The sequence below is a fragment of the Vipera ursinii genome (genome assembly GCF_947247035.1).
Source record: "Vipera ursinii genome assembly, chromosome: 1".
NCBI classification, from domain to species: domain Eukaryota; kingdom Metazoa; phylum Chordata; class Lepidosauria; order Squamata; family Viperidae; genus Vipera; species Vipera ursinii.
Genome location: NC_139512.1, coordinates 317942380 through 317959363, shown reverse-complemented (window position 1 = coordinate 317959363; position 16984 = coordinate 317942380). Strand labels below are relative to the sequence as shown.

At 39.5% G+C, this 16984-nt stretch overlaps 1 protein-coding gene across 3 annotated transcripts in view; it reads left to right on the top strand.

The window, feature by feature from the left end:
• The window catches only part of LOC310646835 (phosphofurin acidic cluster sorting protein 2-like), a 290543-nt gene that overhangs the window by 127205 nt on the left and 146354 nt on the right, over positions 1-16984 (top strand). For all 3 annotated transcript variants that reach the window (XR_014493775.1, XM_083373584.1, XM_083373583.1), the window contains exons 3-9: positions 5851-5940; positions 6539-6664; positions 6850-7012; positions 7752-7843; positions 8760-8840; positions 10311-10370; positions 13872-14023. Coding sequence is in view for 2 of the 3 variants with exons in the window: in XM_083373584.1 (XP_083229710.1) it covers positions 5851-5940; positions 6539-6664; positions 6850-7012; positions 7752-7843; positions 8760-8840; positions 10311-10370; positions 13872-14023 (764 nt within the window). In the remaining variant the exon portion in view is untranslated. The remainder of the gene's footprint in view (positions 1-5850; positions 5941-6538; positions 6665-6849; positions 7013-7751; positions 7844-8759; positions 8841-10310; positions 10371-13871; positions 14024-16984) is intronic.

Sequence of the window (16984 nt, the reverse complement as noted above, 5' to 3'; positions counted from 1 at the left end):
CTGCTCCCTGCGGAGGGAAGCAAAAGAAACCTGCTGAAAATGACAAGGGACTGAGCAGGGTCGAGCAGGGTAGGGATTGAAGACAAGGGGCAGAGTTTTCCATTCCCCAGTGCCCCTCCCTCTTGTTCCTCCAGCCGCTATCGCAATATTGCCTGAGGGATCAGGAGGAGTTGATCCCAAACGAGGCATCTGAGCGGGGCAGGGGGTGGGGACACATCAAATGTGTCAATAAAGGCAGAAGACGTCGCTCATTAACACAGCTAAGTCGTCCATCCATGCTTAAACACACACACACACCCCAGCATTTAGGACAGGGGTGTTCAAACTTGGCCCTTTTATGACTTGTGGACTTCAACTCCCAGAATTCCTCAGCCAGGCCCACTGGCTGAGGAATTCTGGGAGTTGAAGTCCACAAGTCATAAAAGGGCCAGGTTTGAAGACCCCTGATTTAGGAGCTGGAAGAGAATCCAGTCTAGCCGCAAATGGGGGAGTTTTACAGTACTCATCCAATCTAGCCTGCCTGCTGCCTTGCCACTGCCTCTTACGAAGGAGCGCAAGTAGTCGGCTCCGCTCCCCCAGCCACGACTCCTGCTAAACCATTTTTAAACAAAACCAGTGCAAGAAGCGCTTCTGCCAGGCACATTTACCTAAACTTGCCTGTTGTCACTCCAAAAAACTTGTCAATTACAAGAACCTGAAAGAACCTTTCAGGGAGATTTTAAAATGGGGGTGAGGCCATTCGCAGCAAGGACGCAAATCTGCTTCGGCTGCGGCTAGTTGTTTCCCGACTTACTGGCTGGGCAAGTGGCGGCCGAAGCAGCCCTGCCAGCACTACCTTAACTGGGGCTTATCTTGGGGACAGGGCTTATATAATGAGCATCCTGAAAAATCATGCTAGGGCTTATTTTCCGGTTGGGTCTTATTTTTGGGGAAACACGACAGGTCAATAATTTGCAAATTTAAAAATTTGGGGGCCTGTTTCACAAGGGATAGGAACCAATATTATAGTAATGTATTAAGTAGTATTCAGTTAGGGGCTACAACTATATGCATTGTTTTATTTCTTTTCAATGCACTTTTTTAATGTCTTGATTTTTTGTATTTTTTGTTCGTTTTTAATTTTTAATTGTTTTTTGGGAGATTTGTGTTTTAACTTTCTTTTGAATAAAATTAAAAGTAGAAAAAAAGAACGTTGCATTTTCCTTGTTAAGAACAAGTACTTCACTGAAAACCAACACATGATGAAATGTCTATGTTTGCATAACTGTCTGAGGCATGGACAAATTAGTAAAATATTTTTGGGGATTATAATGGTTTTAATCTTTTTGTTATAGATCAAATCATGTAATATTTTTAAAAACCATTATCTAACTTATTCTGGCATGAATTATACCAGGTGTTTTATTAATCCAGATTGTGATCTTAATATTTTGATGTATAGTATTGCAGGAAATTGCATACATTTTCAGAATAAAATTGAGAGAAGGAACCAAATATTGAGAATTGAGAAACTGAAGCATAGATAGTATCTTACTGAATATAGTTCTCTCTCTCCCTCCCTTCCTCCCTCCCTCTTTGTGTTTGTGTGTGTGTGTTTCTATGCGCATGTGCGCGCGCATGTTTTGTCACATTAAGAGGATAAATAATCCATATTTATAATGACAGTCAGCAAGTTATTTTTTACTTTTATCAGTGCTAAATCTGGGGTGATAAATTGCTTTCTGAATTCTTCTTCTCTGCAGGTGTCAGGATAAAAATAAAAGTAATCATTTATCAAGACTCCTAGATCTGTGACAAGTATGTTAGAAGCTTATTGCTACCAAAACATAATGGGACCCTTCAGTTAGATTAATGCCCATTTTCTTCCTGAAATACAGTGCAGTCAACATAAAGAAAACCAAATATTCTTTACATTATTTTTTTCTAAAAGCTGTTTGCAAATATCAGCTTTCACTAGTGTAACTGCTCACATAATGTCAGTCTCCCAATTACTGGCAAAATCTCCAGCAAGAACTTGGTTCAGTGGCCCCTGTCTATATGTTTGTCATTTCCTGCATCTTACTATGATTAGTTTAATGGTTGCTTACTCAACCACTCCAGCCAGGAAGGCTTAAGTTGTTCCTTTCTTAGAAACAAGTAGTTTTCTACCTTATTTGTTGCAGAGGGGAGTGATTTTTTTAAGGTCAAAGAATACCCTCCATGAGATTCGGGGAACAGAAATTGACAGTAAGAAAAAAAACCTCTTTCCCTCCTTCATAAATTCCTTTTTGGAGAATGTATGTAAGTTGGCACTAAAGGAAACTGCAGTCAGCAAAGGTCAGAATTTAAAATAGACTTCAATCTGCAAAATATTACGACATAAATAATGGTAAATTATTTAAAATAACACAACAGTCACCTTTTTCCCTGTCAAAGGAATCTATAATTGACTAAGTCAAGAAGGAATAGAGTTTCATAATTAGTGGGCCTTTTTTAGTGGCAAAGTAACTAAGACATTTCATTTGTATAACAGAATGGCAATAATAATTCTTAAAAATGAAGATCAAAGGATTCATATTCAGAAATGCACATCATCAAACCTATGTCTTCAAGAGGCTGAATTTTATAGTAAATGTCCACACACCACAAGTTAAGGGTTATCAAGATATCAAGTAGTCACATATCCTTCTCATCACTGCTTGGAAGCAGTCTTTGAAATAGCTTATCGGTCTTCCATATGCAAATGGAGAGCTGAGATAGAAGAATGGTTGATTGTGTGAGACTGCTCAGCAGCTTTTTAATAGATTGACTTGACTTTTAAAAATCCTTTCTGGATCTTGATCTAACACTTCAGCCAGACATTTACTGTTATTTACAAGATATGCAGTCATTCACTAGTGTAGGCCGTGTAGCAACATATCTTTCTTTAAGCACTTGCTTGCTTGCCACCCACACACACACACTTTTCATTCATGATTTCTGGCAAGCTGTTTTTTCTGTTTATCTGGTTCATTTACGTCTGTTAGTTCATTTCAGCCCATCCCAAATTAGTCTTGAAGTGAACATCCATTGTTTTTCCTTTTTTCCTTTTTGGCTTAGCTTTTATCTGGATTATACAGAATGTATATCAGAGGGATGCTGCTCATACCATAATTTAAGACCTATATTTCTGCTTTCACACAACGCTCCAGGCTATCAGCTGTGTGTTGTGCAGGCTCCAAATATTCTGAATATACATCTTGGCCTCAGGCTACAGAGATTATGCTAGCTGCATGTAGCCCAAGTCTCCAAAGCTCCCCTTTGAGGAGAGGAAATATTTTATCATTTTAAAAATCCAAATTTCAGAAAGAGAATGAGAGATGATAGGCATCTACAGAAAAGGACAAGTTTAGAACCAAGGCTGAAGAGAACAGTTTCAGAAATTACTGTATACGACTAAAATCCTCAGAGATCATCTGGACAAGGGATCTGGGAATAATTGAGATAGAGGACATTACTTCGGAAAGGATAAATATAAAGGTTTAGCTGGTAATGTTTTATAAGAGTTAATTTTACTTTGGAATATATGCAGTTATTTAAGCTTTATGATATCTGATATATCTTGTCCTGGATATTAATGCAACTTGGTATCTCTTTGCAATAAAGTTGCTTTATATTATTAGAAGATCTATCAGCTTTTATCTTATCTTCTCTATTGCAGTTTTCTGTGAGAGATTTCTTTAAGTTGCTAACTGGTTTTAATAGCACTTTACTCTTATCTCCTTGCCACTGAATGTTTTTACTTAATGCTGAACAGGGATTTTTGCATCTTCTCCTTTTTTAAAATATAGTAATTTCAATTATCATTTGTTAGATGGAGCTGTATTAACACTATAAAAACCAGGAGGCAGCATTGTAGAATTTATTTCATTTGTATCATCTTTTGTTCTTTTGTACTTGCCAGTAAGGCCATGGACTGTGGGATTCTTATCTCTTCTCATGTGCCAAGACTGGGGAAAGCATGCTAGGATTCTCCAGGAGGCTATGTGGAAGCAGCAATATCGTGGGGGGGGAGGGGAGGGAGGGGCTGTCCTTGGTGATCACTGAGATTGTTTTCTTGCAGACCTTTCATTACCCAAGCTATGTGACGTTATCAGTGACTAGAAAACAACCAACCTCAACGAGCACAAAGGACCTCTCATCAACCATGAGCTACAAATATTCTCCTTTATTGGCAGCAATATCTGTCAAGCAATAGCATGGGTGTGTAAACCCAGGAGATTTTGATAGAGAAGGGTTGAGACCTCTAGTATTTCTACCATACAATAGTAGTTATCGAGATTTTTGCAAACTGGGCTTCATCGTTTTAGATTGCTGTTGTATTCATATGTATATTTCTACATGTAAGAAACCTTCCGGAGACAAATTTTATATTATAGGGATCAGGTCTAATTAGATTTTCAGAGTCCAAGTGCACAACTGGCATTTTCTTAAAAGTTTATATAACAATTTAATTATGCCAAAACTACAGTACAGTAGTGCATTGTTGCAACCACCACTTCTTACCAATTTGGGGCTTGCTTTGCTGTGTCATGTGCTCTATATTGGGGCAAAAACCTACTATGTGTGCAGTTTCCCACATCTTTTGTGCTGAATTAGTACTCTCCATGTGCTATGCTGTGTGCTTTATCTGAATATGTTGTTCTAATTCAAAGTGAGCCAAAGCAGTACTAGGATTTTTTGGCAATCAGAAAAAATATATGCTTAGGAGGTGTTAAGGAGAAGATGACATCTCTTTGAGAGAGGACTGCATGGAGTATATCTGGATGGTTGCCCAGAATATTTGAGGTGAAGATTATTCTTCTAGGTTCTTTTAAAGATAGTGAAATGGTTCTTGGGAGCATTTTGTCAGCCAAAGTAGTAGGGTAGTCTATAAGTACCAGGCAAACTTCCCTTTCCCTCTCATGGTCCCCTCTAACTTCCAGATTAAGAGCACAGTTAAAGGATGGCATCAAGAGGCATGAATATATGAATACTGTACCGTAGATTCTATCATTACTACTGGTGAGGGAATGATAGAAGTCGGAGTCCAACAACTTGTAGAGAGCCACACGTTCTCTATCCTTTTTTACGATGTGTTTCTGTGCATCAGCGTCAGAATGTACATGGCAATGGAGGATGAGGAAGATTGGGAACCATGATTATAGGTTAAAAAAATCACATAATAATATTAATAGGGAAAGTAGTTGATCATTAATCTTCACTATTGATCATCACTAGTGATCATTAATATTAATGGAAAGTAGGTGGCAGCAATTATAAAACCAAATAATGTAAAACAATTATAGTCTCTATTCATAAAGCAGTCTTAATAATGTAAACATTATGTCAATAGAAAGCTAATTAATTCCTGAAGTGGAATAAAGGGGAAAGAGGAGGGGAACTGGGGTGTAGGCTGGAGATGGCGTCTGAGAACAGCAAGTTGGGTGAGAAAAACCTAAGCACAGAAATAAGGAAACAAGACTGTGGTTCTCTATTAGGAAAGGAAGCTTCTGAAAAAGAGACAGGAATTAAGGACTTCTAAGCCATGCTTGTGATTTATTGTTTAATTCTCCACCTCCAATTGTTAGCAAGCTACTTACCCTCCCTAGCTTGCTTTTCTGTGAACCGGTCTATTTGTGAGTAATTGCAGCTCCCAATAAGAAACCTGTTAGATTTTATATGTAGTGCATGTTGAATGGGTTGATATGTGTGTGATATGTGTGTGTGTGTATAAAATATAAACAGAGATTTAGAGATAACTGATCTATCTACTGACATGTATGTATATGTGTATTAAATTGGTAACTAAATAAGGTAATGATGCAATGATTGTTCCTGGACTTGTTACAGGGCTCAAAAAGAGTCTTGAGATCCAATGAATATGTTTTACCACCTGGAGGCTTGATGGAGACTGATCTGGAGTTAACATTTTCACTGCAGGTAACTTTAACTTTCTTGGGCAGAAATAAAGAATTGTGTCTCAGTAAAAAGTTTGTCTATTTTGAACAGAATGTATTTAATAATAGCATTTCAAGTAACAACAATAACAATAATAATAACAATATAGTTGGAAGGTACCATGGAGGTCATCTAGTCCAACCCCCTGCTCAGGAAGGAAAACCGGACCTATACCAATGGCTGTCCAGTCTCTTCTTAAAAACTTCCTAGGTTGCTTCTCTCCTTGATTAGTTTTCATCCATTGCTTCTTGTCCTGCCTTCAGGTGCTTATGAATTGTTTACCTTCTATTTGTAGCATATGATAGGTATTCTTAAAGCATAGTCCTTGGTATATTTATTCTGAAATAAGCCCACAGTGTTCAAAGGATCTTATTTTCATAATTAGTTTGTTCTGAGCATAGCCTAAGGCTATTTTCCAATCACATTTGTGTTCTGGTTATAAAATGAAGCATAAACGAAGGAATATGGAGGCTGCTTGAGAGATCCGGTGTATTCCTTCTTTACATCTCTGTGAATGTTTTCACCAGAAGCACTTTGAAAATGGTCTTTCATGTGAATACTTTCCCTTCTTTCTTTACAGTATCCACATTTCCTGAAAAGAGATGGTAACAAGCTCCAGATCATGCTGCAGCGCAGAAAGAGGTACAAGAATCGAACTATTCTGGGCTACAAGACTCTGGCAGTCGGCATCATTAACATGGCTGAGGTAAATGAAACTGCAGAAAGATTGTAATATAGCTGTGCAGGAACTGATGGAGAAGAAGAGATGCTTATTTAAAGTGTAGGTTTAGGATCAGAACATTATCCTGGCTGTCTTGTACCTTTTTCAAGAGAAGCATGGAATGGTAACAGTCTGTGCTAGAGGCTTTTTGTGCTGTATCTTCTACTCAGGTCATGCAGCACCCAACAGATGGAGGGCAACTTTTGGGCCTTCATAGCAACATCAAGGATGTGAGCATCCGGGTGGCTGAAATCAGCATCTACTCACTTTCTAGTCAGCCTATTGATCATGAAGATGGAAATGTTCCCTCTGGTCCCAAAATCAAAGCATCTGGTAAGGTTTTGTTTATAAAGCTTCACCCTGCAGGGTTTAGTTGAAGTGGTTCTCTTTTGCCTCAAATCCTTTGGTCAGGTCTGATTACATTGTTATTTCATCCTGAAGTATTTGCTGCTTCTTCTGTTAATCCACAATAATGTTAGTGATCCTTAGAGAGCCAAACACTACACTGAAAAACTAATAATGTGTAGACTGTATCTCAGATAAAATAAGAACTGTAGAACAGACATTTCAAATGTAGCCCAATTCCACATCTAAAATTGTTTGCTAGAAATGGCTTCCAAATGAAATTAAACTGTAGATCACATTTACTTTTTAGATATGGAGTTATTCTAGACCTCGAGGCCTAATCCCACAGATTAATTCACCATTCACCCATACAGGAGATCAGAGATCTTTTCCATTAAAGAGCATATAAAATCCTTAACAGCTATTATATGTAATGTTAAATATAATGTTAGTTCAGTATGTTTTGAAAAAATGTATGGTTAAAGACGTTTCATAAAAATAACTCAGGTTATAATGGGATTACAACTTTCAAAAATTGTTCCCTTCTGAGATGAACTGGCATTATGTTCTGTTGGGCTTTGTCACTCTTTTCATGAACCTTGCAGTTACATCCTGCCATCAGCTTGTAGCCTTCCATCAGAAAATCTATTGCCTTATTGCTGTGTTTTCTTCCATTCTTCTGTATCAGTTCGTGAGTGGCCACGGTAACCATCTTTTTCCATTTTAGACCGCTCTCCAGATATTGATAACTACTCTGAAGAAGAAGATGACAGCTTTTCCTCTGAGCAGGAAGCCAGTGATGATGCAGTACAGGGCCAGGTACTTATCTACCTGTTTGCCTTTCTACTACCTTTCCTGTAAGGCGTGAGTTCAAAAGCTGGGTATTTTTCAAGTGTGGTTGAATTACAAAAGGCTCAATCCATGAAGATGGTAAGGCTTGGTCAACAATATTGATTATCCACTCTTACTAAAAGAGATTAAGAGAGGGTAGATCTTTTTTGAAGCACCCTTTCAGCTGTCAAGGAAGGAGTATATTTTAGCGTTAAGTACCAAGTACCAATTGCTACTGTGTTTCCTCCCACTTCAACAGCTAATCTGTACTCAGTTTATAGAAGGGCTTAAGGGAGGGGGGGAGAGGGTGAGGGAGAGAGAGAGAAGTGGGGGGAAGGAGAGGGAGAGAATACAGTTGATTAGTAGATGATAAGGTAAGAGAGAGCCCCAACTGAGAATTGAGATGCAATGGATTTTTGTCCTACAATTCAAACAGAGGCATGTAATAAGTGATTACATTTTTTTCTCTCCTTCACTTACCAGAAATAGCAGGGTTTTTTAACTGTGGATGGATGCTTGTGGGAGAGATGAGAGCTATTAAGAGAGAAAAACAGGGTTCTAGCAACAGGAGTGAATTTATTGAGATATTTATCAGAGAACAACCAATATTTCATTTCATTTCATTTTATTACATTTGTATACCGCCCTTCTCCCGAATATATATCTGGAATGATACTGTTATAATAGTTTTAATGAATCATACACATTCCTTTGACCCAGAATAAACTGACTTTTAAAACATACCTTCTAAGAACATCCCCATCTCAACTTTTTACTCATTGATAATCAGCCACGTAATCTCTGTTGGTTGCTCTCTAAAACTCTCTAATACATATCCAAGGAATCACGCTCCCCTCCCCAATCAGATGGTTGCCACAGTGTATTGCCCTCTCTTTCTATTTAGGATTTATATGACGAAGACGATGAAATGAGGAAGCCAAAGAAAGCCAGGCGGAAAATGATCCGAACTACATCAATGACCCGAGTAAAGTCATCCTTTTTTTTTTCTTCTGGGGCTGCATTTCTGTGGATTTTAGCTGGGATCATGAATAAGGGCACTCCAAAATAAACCATAATTGCAAGTCCCACTTCACTTTTCCTCTTTCTTCCCACAAGGGAATCTAGGTGCCATCCATAAATGAATTCAGACAGAGAGAACATTTCATGTAGTCTTCCATCAGCATAGATTGCGGAGTTAGATGTGTTATAGACTTCTTTCTGGATTCGGATTCTTTTTTTTTTTTAAGAATATAGTGATGTTTTCTGGTTTTTGACATGAAAGCTAGTTATATGTCCTTAGGACAGTGATGGCGAACCTTTTAGAGATCAAGTGCCTAAACTGCAACCCAAAACCCACTTATGGATCGTCGGGTGCCGGGTGGGCTTGGCCCATTGGGTGGGTGTGGCCCATTGGATGGGACTAAAAAGTTCAATCAATCAATTCCAACTTTGCGAGATCTTTTTTTTTTCCCCCGCGAGTAGTTGAAATTGATTGATTGATTGAACCTTTTTTTTTTGCACACGGCGGTGGAGGCCTAAAGCGAAAAGGTTTTATAAAACCTAGCTGAAGGCCTAGGACTTTGGCGATGGTGCGCATGCCCACAGAGAGGGCTCTGCGTGCCACCTGTGGCACGCGTGCCACAGGCTCGCCACCACTGCCTTAGGATAGCCACATGCATTTCATCCGGTATTACTTAATAGAAGGCGGGGTTGATTTGTTTCATAATACAGGATAAGAAATAATGGATCTAAATTATGATTTCAGTTGGACATCAGGAAAAATGTCTTAATGGTAAGAGCTATTTAACATGGGAATAGACTGCCTCCAAAAGTGGTAGACTTCAACATTTATGTTAGATGGTAATTTGTCAGGGAAGTAGTTATTGTCAATTCCTATAAAGGATAGAGGTTGGACTAGATGATGAAGGATCCTTCCAACTCTTCAGTTCTGTGATTCCATGAATATTTGCTATATTATAACGTGCATAAGAGCAGTAACTTCTAGATAGGAAGCTGTTGGGATGAAAAGGCTGTAGCTGAGAGGGCATCCACATTCAGCAGATGGGAGCAACAGCTGGAATTCCCCCCTTCCGGCACAGTGACTCCAACTATTGGTCTCTCCTTTTTCATCTTAAGTTCGGCTACTGCTGCTCCTGATTAAATCCATAATTAGGCAAATGAAGGGAGGATGCTGACCATCTCTGCCTCTAGAAAGGGAGAAGCTGCACTGATGCTGCTATTCCCAAGGGATTGCTCATCCTTTCCCTTTGGAAGTTTGGGTCTGGGCTGCTGATAGGTCATTTTGATTCTGTATTTGGGCAATGTTTTAGTTCTGCTGCGGAGAAAATGGCAAGATGGGCCAATTAAAGAATGTGTGGTAGTCCAGGGAGGTAGCAAAAAAAGACTCTGTGCCTATTGCTGAATCTGTTTCCTTTCAACTTCTTTTATATTTTAGCAACCAAACTTCAAGCAGAAATTTGTTGCCTTGCTGAAGAGGTTTAAAGTGACAGATGAGGTAAGGAAATTGGTTTCAGATAGATGCAGAGGCAGATTATTTTCCCTCTTCACTCAATATTTTTTGAACATTTTTACTGAATATTTTAAAAGGAGGAAAAGTCATAAACGAAAGAAGAGGGGAAGGAAAAGCACAACGCAAATAAATAAGAGATTTACATGCATTATAAGATTAATTAAATCGTACTTGATCTTAGCCAGAAGGCTGTGAAGTGAATATTAGTGTCAGTGATGAGCACAATATGAAATATAACTTAAAGTAAAAAAATTATAGTCTAATCCATTACTTAAATGTTAACATTTATGCTAAGAGAAACCCAAATTTTGGATGGAGCACAAACCTGGAAGTAGAATCTAAAAAAAAATGCTTTCCATCTTATATTCAATTCTGTGGCAGATTCATTATTTCCAAGTTTGAGGTTTTTTATTTATTTATTAAATTTCTATACCACCCATCTCACTGAGTGACTCTAGATAAGTTACATCATAAATGTAAAAGGTTATTTTAGACTGACATACCACTACAACATAATTTGTTATCCTACTGAATGAATTGCATATCTGCCTCAGAGCAGAACATTGACTATCTGAGCAGTGGTTAGCATGGACAAAGCTAGTTTGATATACTTTGTAGAAATATAGTTTAGTCATATTTAGTAGACATGACCGTGCAATTTCTTGTAGGTATCTACTGCAGAAACTCTAACTGGCACTCTTGTGACCAAGGTGCGTGTGTGGCCATACCAGGAATGCAGTAGAATCCCACCAAAGAGATCCTTGTATTTGCACGCTCTAATTCAATGTGCTTTCAAATGCAGCAACAAGAGCAGTAGACTGGGAGAAGCCTGTGGCCTTCAGATGCTGCAGGCTGCAACTCCCGTCTTTGATCATGCTGCCTGGTGCTATTACAAGTTGGAATCTGATCAGTTCTGGAGGGGCCACAGATTTCTCCATTCCTTTCTGAATGTACTGTAAAGATTTTTCAGTGCGGTAGTTTCTACTTCATTCTTCATGCACAAGAGGATTGAGCCTCCTCCCGTTACTTCCACTTGTGTTTTTTTCTCCCAGGTTAATAATTTTTTACTGTCTTCATTTAGCATTCACAGCTTGCCGCAATAGTAATAGGTATCAGTGCCATCAACATGCTCTTTTAATGCCTTCTCCTGTAGACCTCCCCCCGCAAATTTGGGTGTGAACCACCCAATAGCCAAAGTGCTACTCCTTATTATATTATTTATTATCCTTTCTGTTTGGTTCCTGTGCTGGCCTCAGGTCATCAAAACCTGAAAGATTTGATTGACTAATATTGCTGACCGCATTTCATTGTTTCATAACAGCTGGCAGCACTGGGTATGAGTTACAACCCAGGAAAGGGAAAGCTTGTAGCTCCTTTGATCCCTGAGCATTAGGAGACACACTTCGTGTACACTATATACGCTATCTCAGGATGGTAGAAAGACATTCTCCCAGAATTATTTGGTTATTGGTGATTCTGTAATTGGGCTTTAATTTGTCGATTGGAAGGTCGGCAGTTTGGCGGGTCGAATCCCGAGTGCCGCGTAACAGAGTGAGCGCCTGTTACTCGTCCCAGCTTCTGCCCACCTAGCAGTTCGAAAGCACATAAAAATGCAAGTAGAAAAATAGGGACCACTACAGTGGGAAGGTAACAGCGTTCCGTGCGCCTTTGGCATCTAGTCATGCTGGCCACATGACCACGGAGACGTCCTTGGACAAGCGCTGGCTCTTCGGCTATGAAACGGAGATGAGCACCGGCCCCTAGAGTCGGAAACGACTAGCACGCATGTGCGGGGGAACCTTTACCTTTACCTTTAACGCTGCAGAGCCTAAAGCAAATCCTTTGCTTTGGTTATCAAGATAAAACTTTGATCCCATTGAACTTAATTTCCAAGTTTTTCAGGAGGAGGGAGCATTCCTTTCCCCCAACTTGATGGCCTGGATTAGGCTTCTGCATGCAATCACTCATTCTCTCTGTGTGTCTCTAGTTTGTAAATACTTCCACGGTGGAGTGTTTGGCAGAGGTGTTGAGCTGGGTAGCCTTGGGGAGGCTTCTTCAGGATCAGAGATGTTTTATTTTGCAGGATAAAGGCTTGTGCTTAACCTCTGTGGGACTGATCAGTAACATTTTCAAAATATAGAGAACGTTAAAGACATTTCTAAGATTAATACACTTAGGGTACAAACTATTTCTTCCTTTTTCTTTCAGAGCCTCTATAGAGCTGTAGTTATGTTAGACTTTTTCAGCAAAACCAACAAAAAATTCTGTGGCACTTTTTAAGATTTTCTCATGAGCTTTTATAAATCATAGTCCACTACATCAGTTGCTCTGCAGAGGCCTGTTCCCATTTCTGTTGTAATTTCCCAAATGTATATATATAAAAAAAGTCTATCCCTTCATAAGTGACTTGTTGTAGCCTCTGAATGATCAAGAAACTAAGTTGTGGTTGTGGCCCACGGTCTTTTAAAAATTGTCCATTCCTGCTTTATGATTATTAATTTGAGTCCAAGTTTTCTCTCTCTCTCTCTCTCTCTCTCTCTCTCTCTCTCATCTCTTTACTATTGTACCCTCAAGTCACACAGGATAATAGAATCATTACATAACCATAAATTCAGGAAGTGTCCAGAAATAACCATTTGTAATGAAGCTGTGTTTGATCCTCTTCATCTGTTAAAAGAGGCACTAATCAGGTAGTACAATTGGTAGAAGAGTTCTTATGATATGGTTTTCCATATTGAGAATTGGGGTAAGATTGAGTTTCATTGGCTTCTGTCACAATTGCCCTTCCTCAGAAACATAAACATATAACATCATAAAGCCCAAAGATGCAATATTATTGCCCTTCCTAATACTATACAGATTCTATTCAGATTTGTGTGGTGTTTGTAACCTATTTTATGAGTTAAAAGTTCTTCTTCAAACAAAAGAATAAGCCTCTGAATGGCATTAACTGTTAGTCTTTGGTTGACAATATAGACCTCTGCTGGTGTTGTTTTTACTGGTCTTTGCTTACTTAATTTCATTCTTAGGAGTGCTTAAATTTATTTTCTTTTTGTAATAAAAAGTAATATGCTGTTTTTTCTCCATGTGTTTCGGAGACACATCAAAGCTACAATGCTGTTATAAAAACCAATTTTAAAAAATGACTTCATAGCAGTCAATTTCAGTGGTTCATATATATGTAGTTCTATTTACCCTAGTGCAGGGGTCGGCAACCTCGGCTCTTTTATGACTCGTGGACTTCAACTCCCAGAATTCCTGAGCCAGCTATGCTGGCTCAGGAATTCTGGGAGTTGAAGTCCACGAGTCATAAAAGAGCCGAGGTTGCCGACCCCTGCCCTAGTGCATCAGCAAGGAGAATTTTAAATTTTGGTATGTTTTTTACATGTAATAAATATAAAAAGTAAATATGAGCTAACTGATAAAATTAGGTACTTTATGTTGCTGTATCATTTTTTTTTCTCCACCTTGGTTTGGGATCTACAGGTTTTGGATTCTGACCCAGTGGATCAGGCCCAAGAAGTGGAGGAAGACCTGGGTCTGCTGTATGACAGCCTTGAGGAATGCAACAATAGTGACAGCGGCCCTGAGATTGAAGATAATGAAAGTGTTCATAGCACTCCTAAACCAACTTTGAGGTAAGAACTCAGATGAAAAGCCACTGAGACTGGCTTGATGAATTGTGACAGGAAACATTTGTCCTGCAAAGATTTCCTTTGGATTTCAGTCTCTCAACATTCCCTCCAAAATGCAAATAACTCCATACTCAGCCAGGAATCCTTTGCATGTCTACTCCAGACCAGGCCCCAGTGAGTTCACTGAGACTCAGTCCCAGAGAGCTGTATTTGGGGTGGCAGCCCTAACTTTCCTTCCCCCTCATGCAGCTGGGCTGATTATTTGCAAGACACAGTTTCTGCATTTGTGATTCATTTGCTGGGAAAGGGGAGACTTCAGATCATAAAGTAATTTGGTGATAGATGGGAATAGCTTGATTCGGACCATAAATGTGACAGGCTAATAAAGAGCCCTGCGTAAGCCACAACAGACCAGCAGGGATTGATGAAGTAGCCAAGTTCCTCTGTGGCAGTTATGCTGAGTCTGCTTTACAAATGATGGGCAAAACAGAGAGAGAATGGTGATGAATTTCGTATTTTGGTATTTGCCTGAGGAAATGATGGACTATCTCTTTTAGTGTTTTCACCTGGTTTTTCTTTCATGAGGACAGGCTTCCAATTTTATTAATCTTTAGGAGGATTTAGCGGTAATCTGAGTGATAGAATAGATCTCTAGTTAATCTGTATCTCTTCGTTCTCCAAATCTCACTATTGGGAAAAGCTCAGTGGACAACCAGAGCATAGATGGAATTGAATGTTGTCTTACTGAAAAGGATAAGCAGACGTTTCTGATCTGGTGTTTTACAGTTGGGTGCAGCTGTAGCTTCTATGATTGAGAGTTGTAGCACACTCAGAGGAACAATGTTCAATTTTTATTTTTACTGGCTGGCTGGTATAAAAAACTTTTGAGGAATATCTGACTGGTTGCTTACAAAGTAGGAAACAGGGGTATTACTTTCTTGGAGCTTCTCCAGCGGTGCCGTGCCTGTTTCTCCCAAGGTAGCAAATATTTTAGAAATGGTTCCCCTCATTCCTGAAGGTCATATCTGCACAACCTCCCATACCTTTGTTTCATTAATAGTGGATAAATAGCTAGGGATGTTCTTATCTGTATCATATTTGAGGCATAGATAACGGAGGTGCATAATGCACATCTCAAATGTCCAGGAAAACGGCCTTGCAAATTAATCCACAAAGAGAGGTTGTATTTGACCTGCAAGTTTGAAAATGTTCTCCAGTTCATCAGTGACCTGAGAAAAGGGGGAGAGTGTCTCCTTCTTTTTCCACTGAGAAAAATTCTCTTATCTATTCAGCGCAGATACTGATACAGTGATGCCTTTTTATAAACCCCTGGATTGGGCTTTTTGGTATTTGAGATGACACTTTTAAGACAATATCCTTGAAATTAGTTCCACCAGAGATCTATTTGCTCAGATGTTTCCATCTTTGAAGAACTGTCAGTTTGATCTGAGTGAGTTACTGTTAGATGGTTAGAAGCATATGGGAATTGCCAGTTGATGGGACTTCTCCTTAGAGCAGACATGTCAAACACAAGGCCCCGGGGCTGGATCCGGCCCGCAAAGTGGTTTCATGCAGCCCACGAAGCCATCCTGGAAACAGTGAGGGAACGGCCCCCACTGCCTTGGCCCTGGCCCAGAGACCCTCCTTCTGCCAGAGACCCTCAGATCTGTCCCACTCCTGCCCAGGCCCCCATAGGCACCCTTGATGCGAACGATATAGAGCTGGCCACGCCCACCCAATAGGCCATATGCACTCTAGCCACGCCCACCCAGTAGGCCACGCCCACCCTGGCCATACCCACCCGGCCCCTTGAGGGCAACCGCAGTGCTGATGCGGCCCTCAATGAAATTGAGTTTGACACCCCTGCCTTAGAGTATAAAGCATTAGCTTTCTTTTGTTTTACACTAAGATCAGTCTCTCAGTAGAGCTTGCTTTGAGGTTATGGGCCTTTGCGGGTATTCCCTGGCATATGCATGGTATTGTAAAGGAGTTATGGGGATATACATGCATAAAACATGCACATCGCAAGTATGTTTACCTATCAGCATTTATTTTTATTTATTATCACATTTTGGAACTGCCATCTCCCTCACAGAGAGACTTGGCAGTTTACAGTAAACTATTAAAAAATAGAAACAATATATAAAGGTTAAAATGTAAAATGAGATAGGTTCCTTGCAAAAGTCTTCGTATGTATAATGTGAAATCTGGAAAAAAAATCTTAGCTTGTTTGGGTGATTCCATCTTGTGTAGGCAGTACCTGTGTTCACCAGATACTTTAAACTGCTCCTTTTCAGATATTGGAAATGCAATATCTTTACAAAGAATCACGTACTCTTGAGTTCTTGCAAATAGATTTGAGTAAACATCCATATCTCCCAACTCTTTCTTCCGATAGAAATAATGCGACTCAATCTTACCTAAACCCAGCAGTATCTTTAATGCTGTGCAATAGCCCTCAGGAGCTAGACCCATCTGCTATGTAGATCTTATCCTTTAGTTGTGCTGTTGGTGCATATTTGTTACAAAATAAAATTGAAAGTTTGAGCCAAAGCAGACTTACTTAGTTTCTCTTCCTATGATTTCTGAGTTAACTTTCAGTTTTGCATTTTATCTTTTTCCCCCCAGTCATTTCAAACCTAACCTGAACAATAGCTGTCCTCTTTCTTCTGCAGATTCAGTTACTTGAAGAGAGAATCTAGTTAGTTGGGGAGAATATACTTGTTCTAGCTGGAAGTAGAAGTGCTTTGCTCTATTGTATTTCCTTCTCTGTTGAAAGTGACACTTTAAAACCCCTTTGCTTACAAGGATCATCCCTCCCTCCCTTCCAACTGTCTTTTTGTGTTGCTGAAAGACTAGGGCAGGGGTAGGCAACCTCGGCTCTTTTGTGACTCATGGACTTCAACTCCCAGAATTCCTGAGTCAGCATAGCTGACTCAGGAATTCTGGGAGTTGAAGTCCATG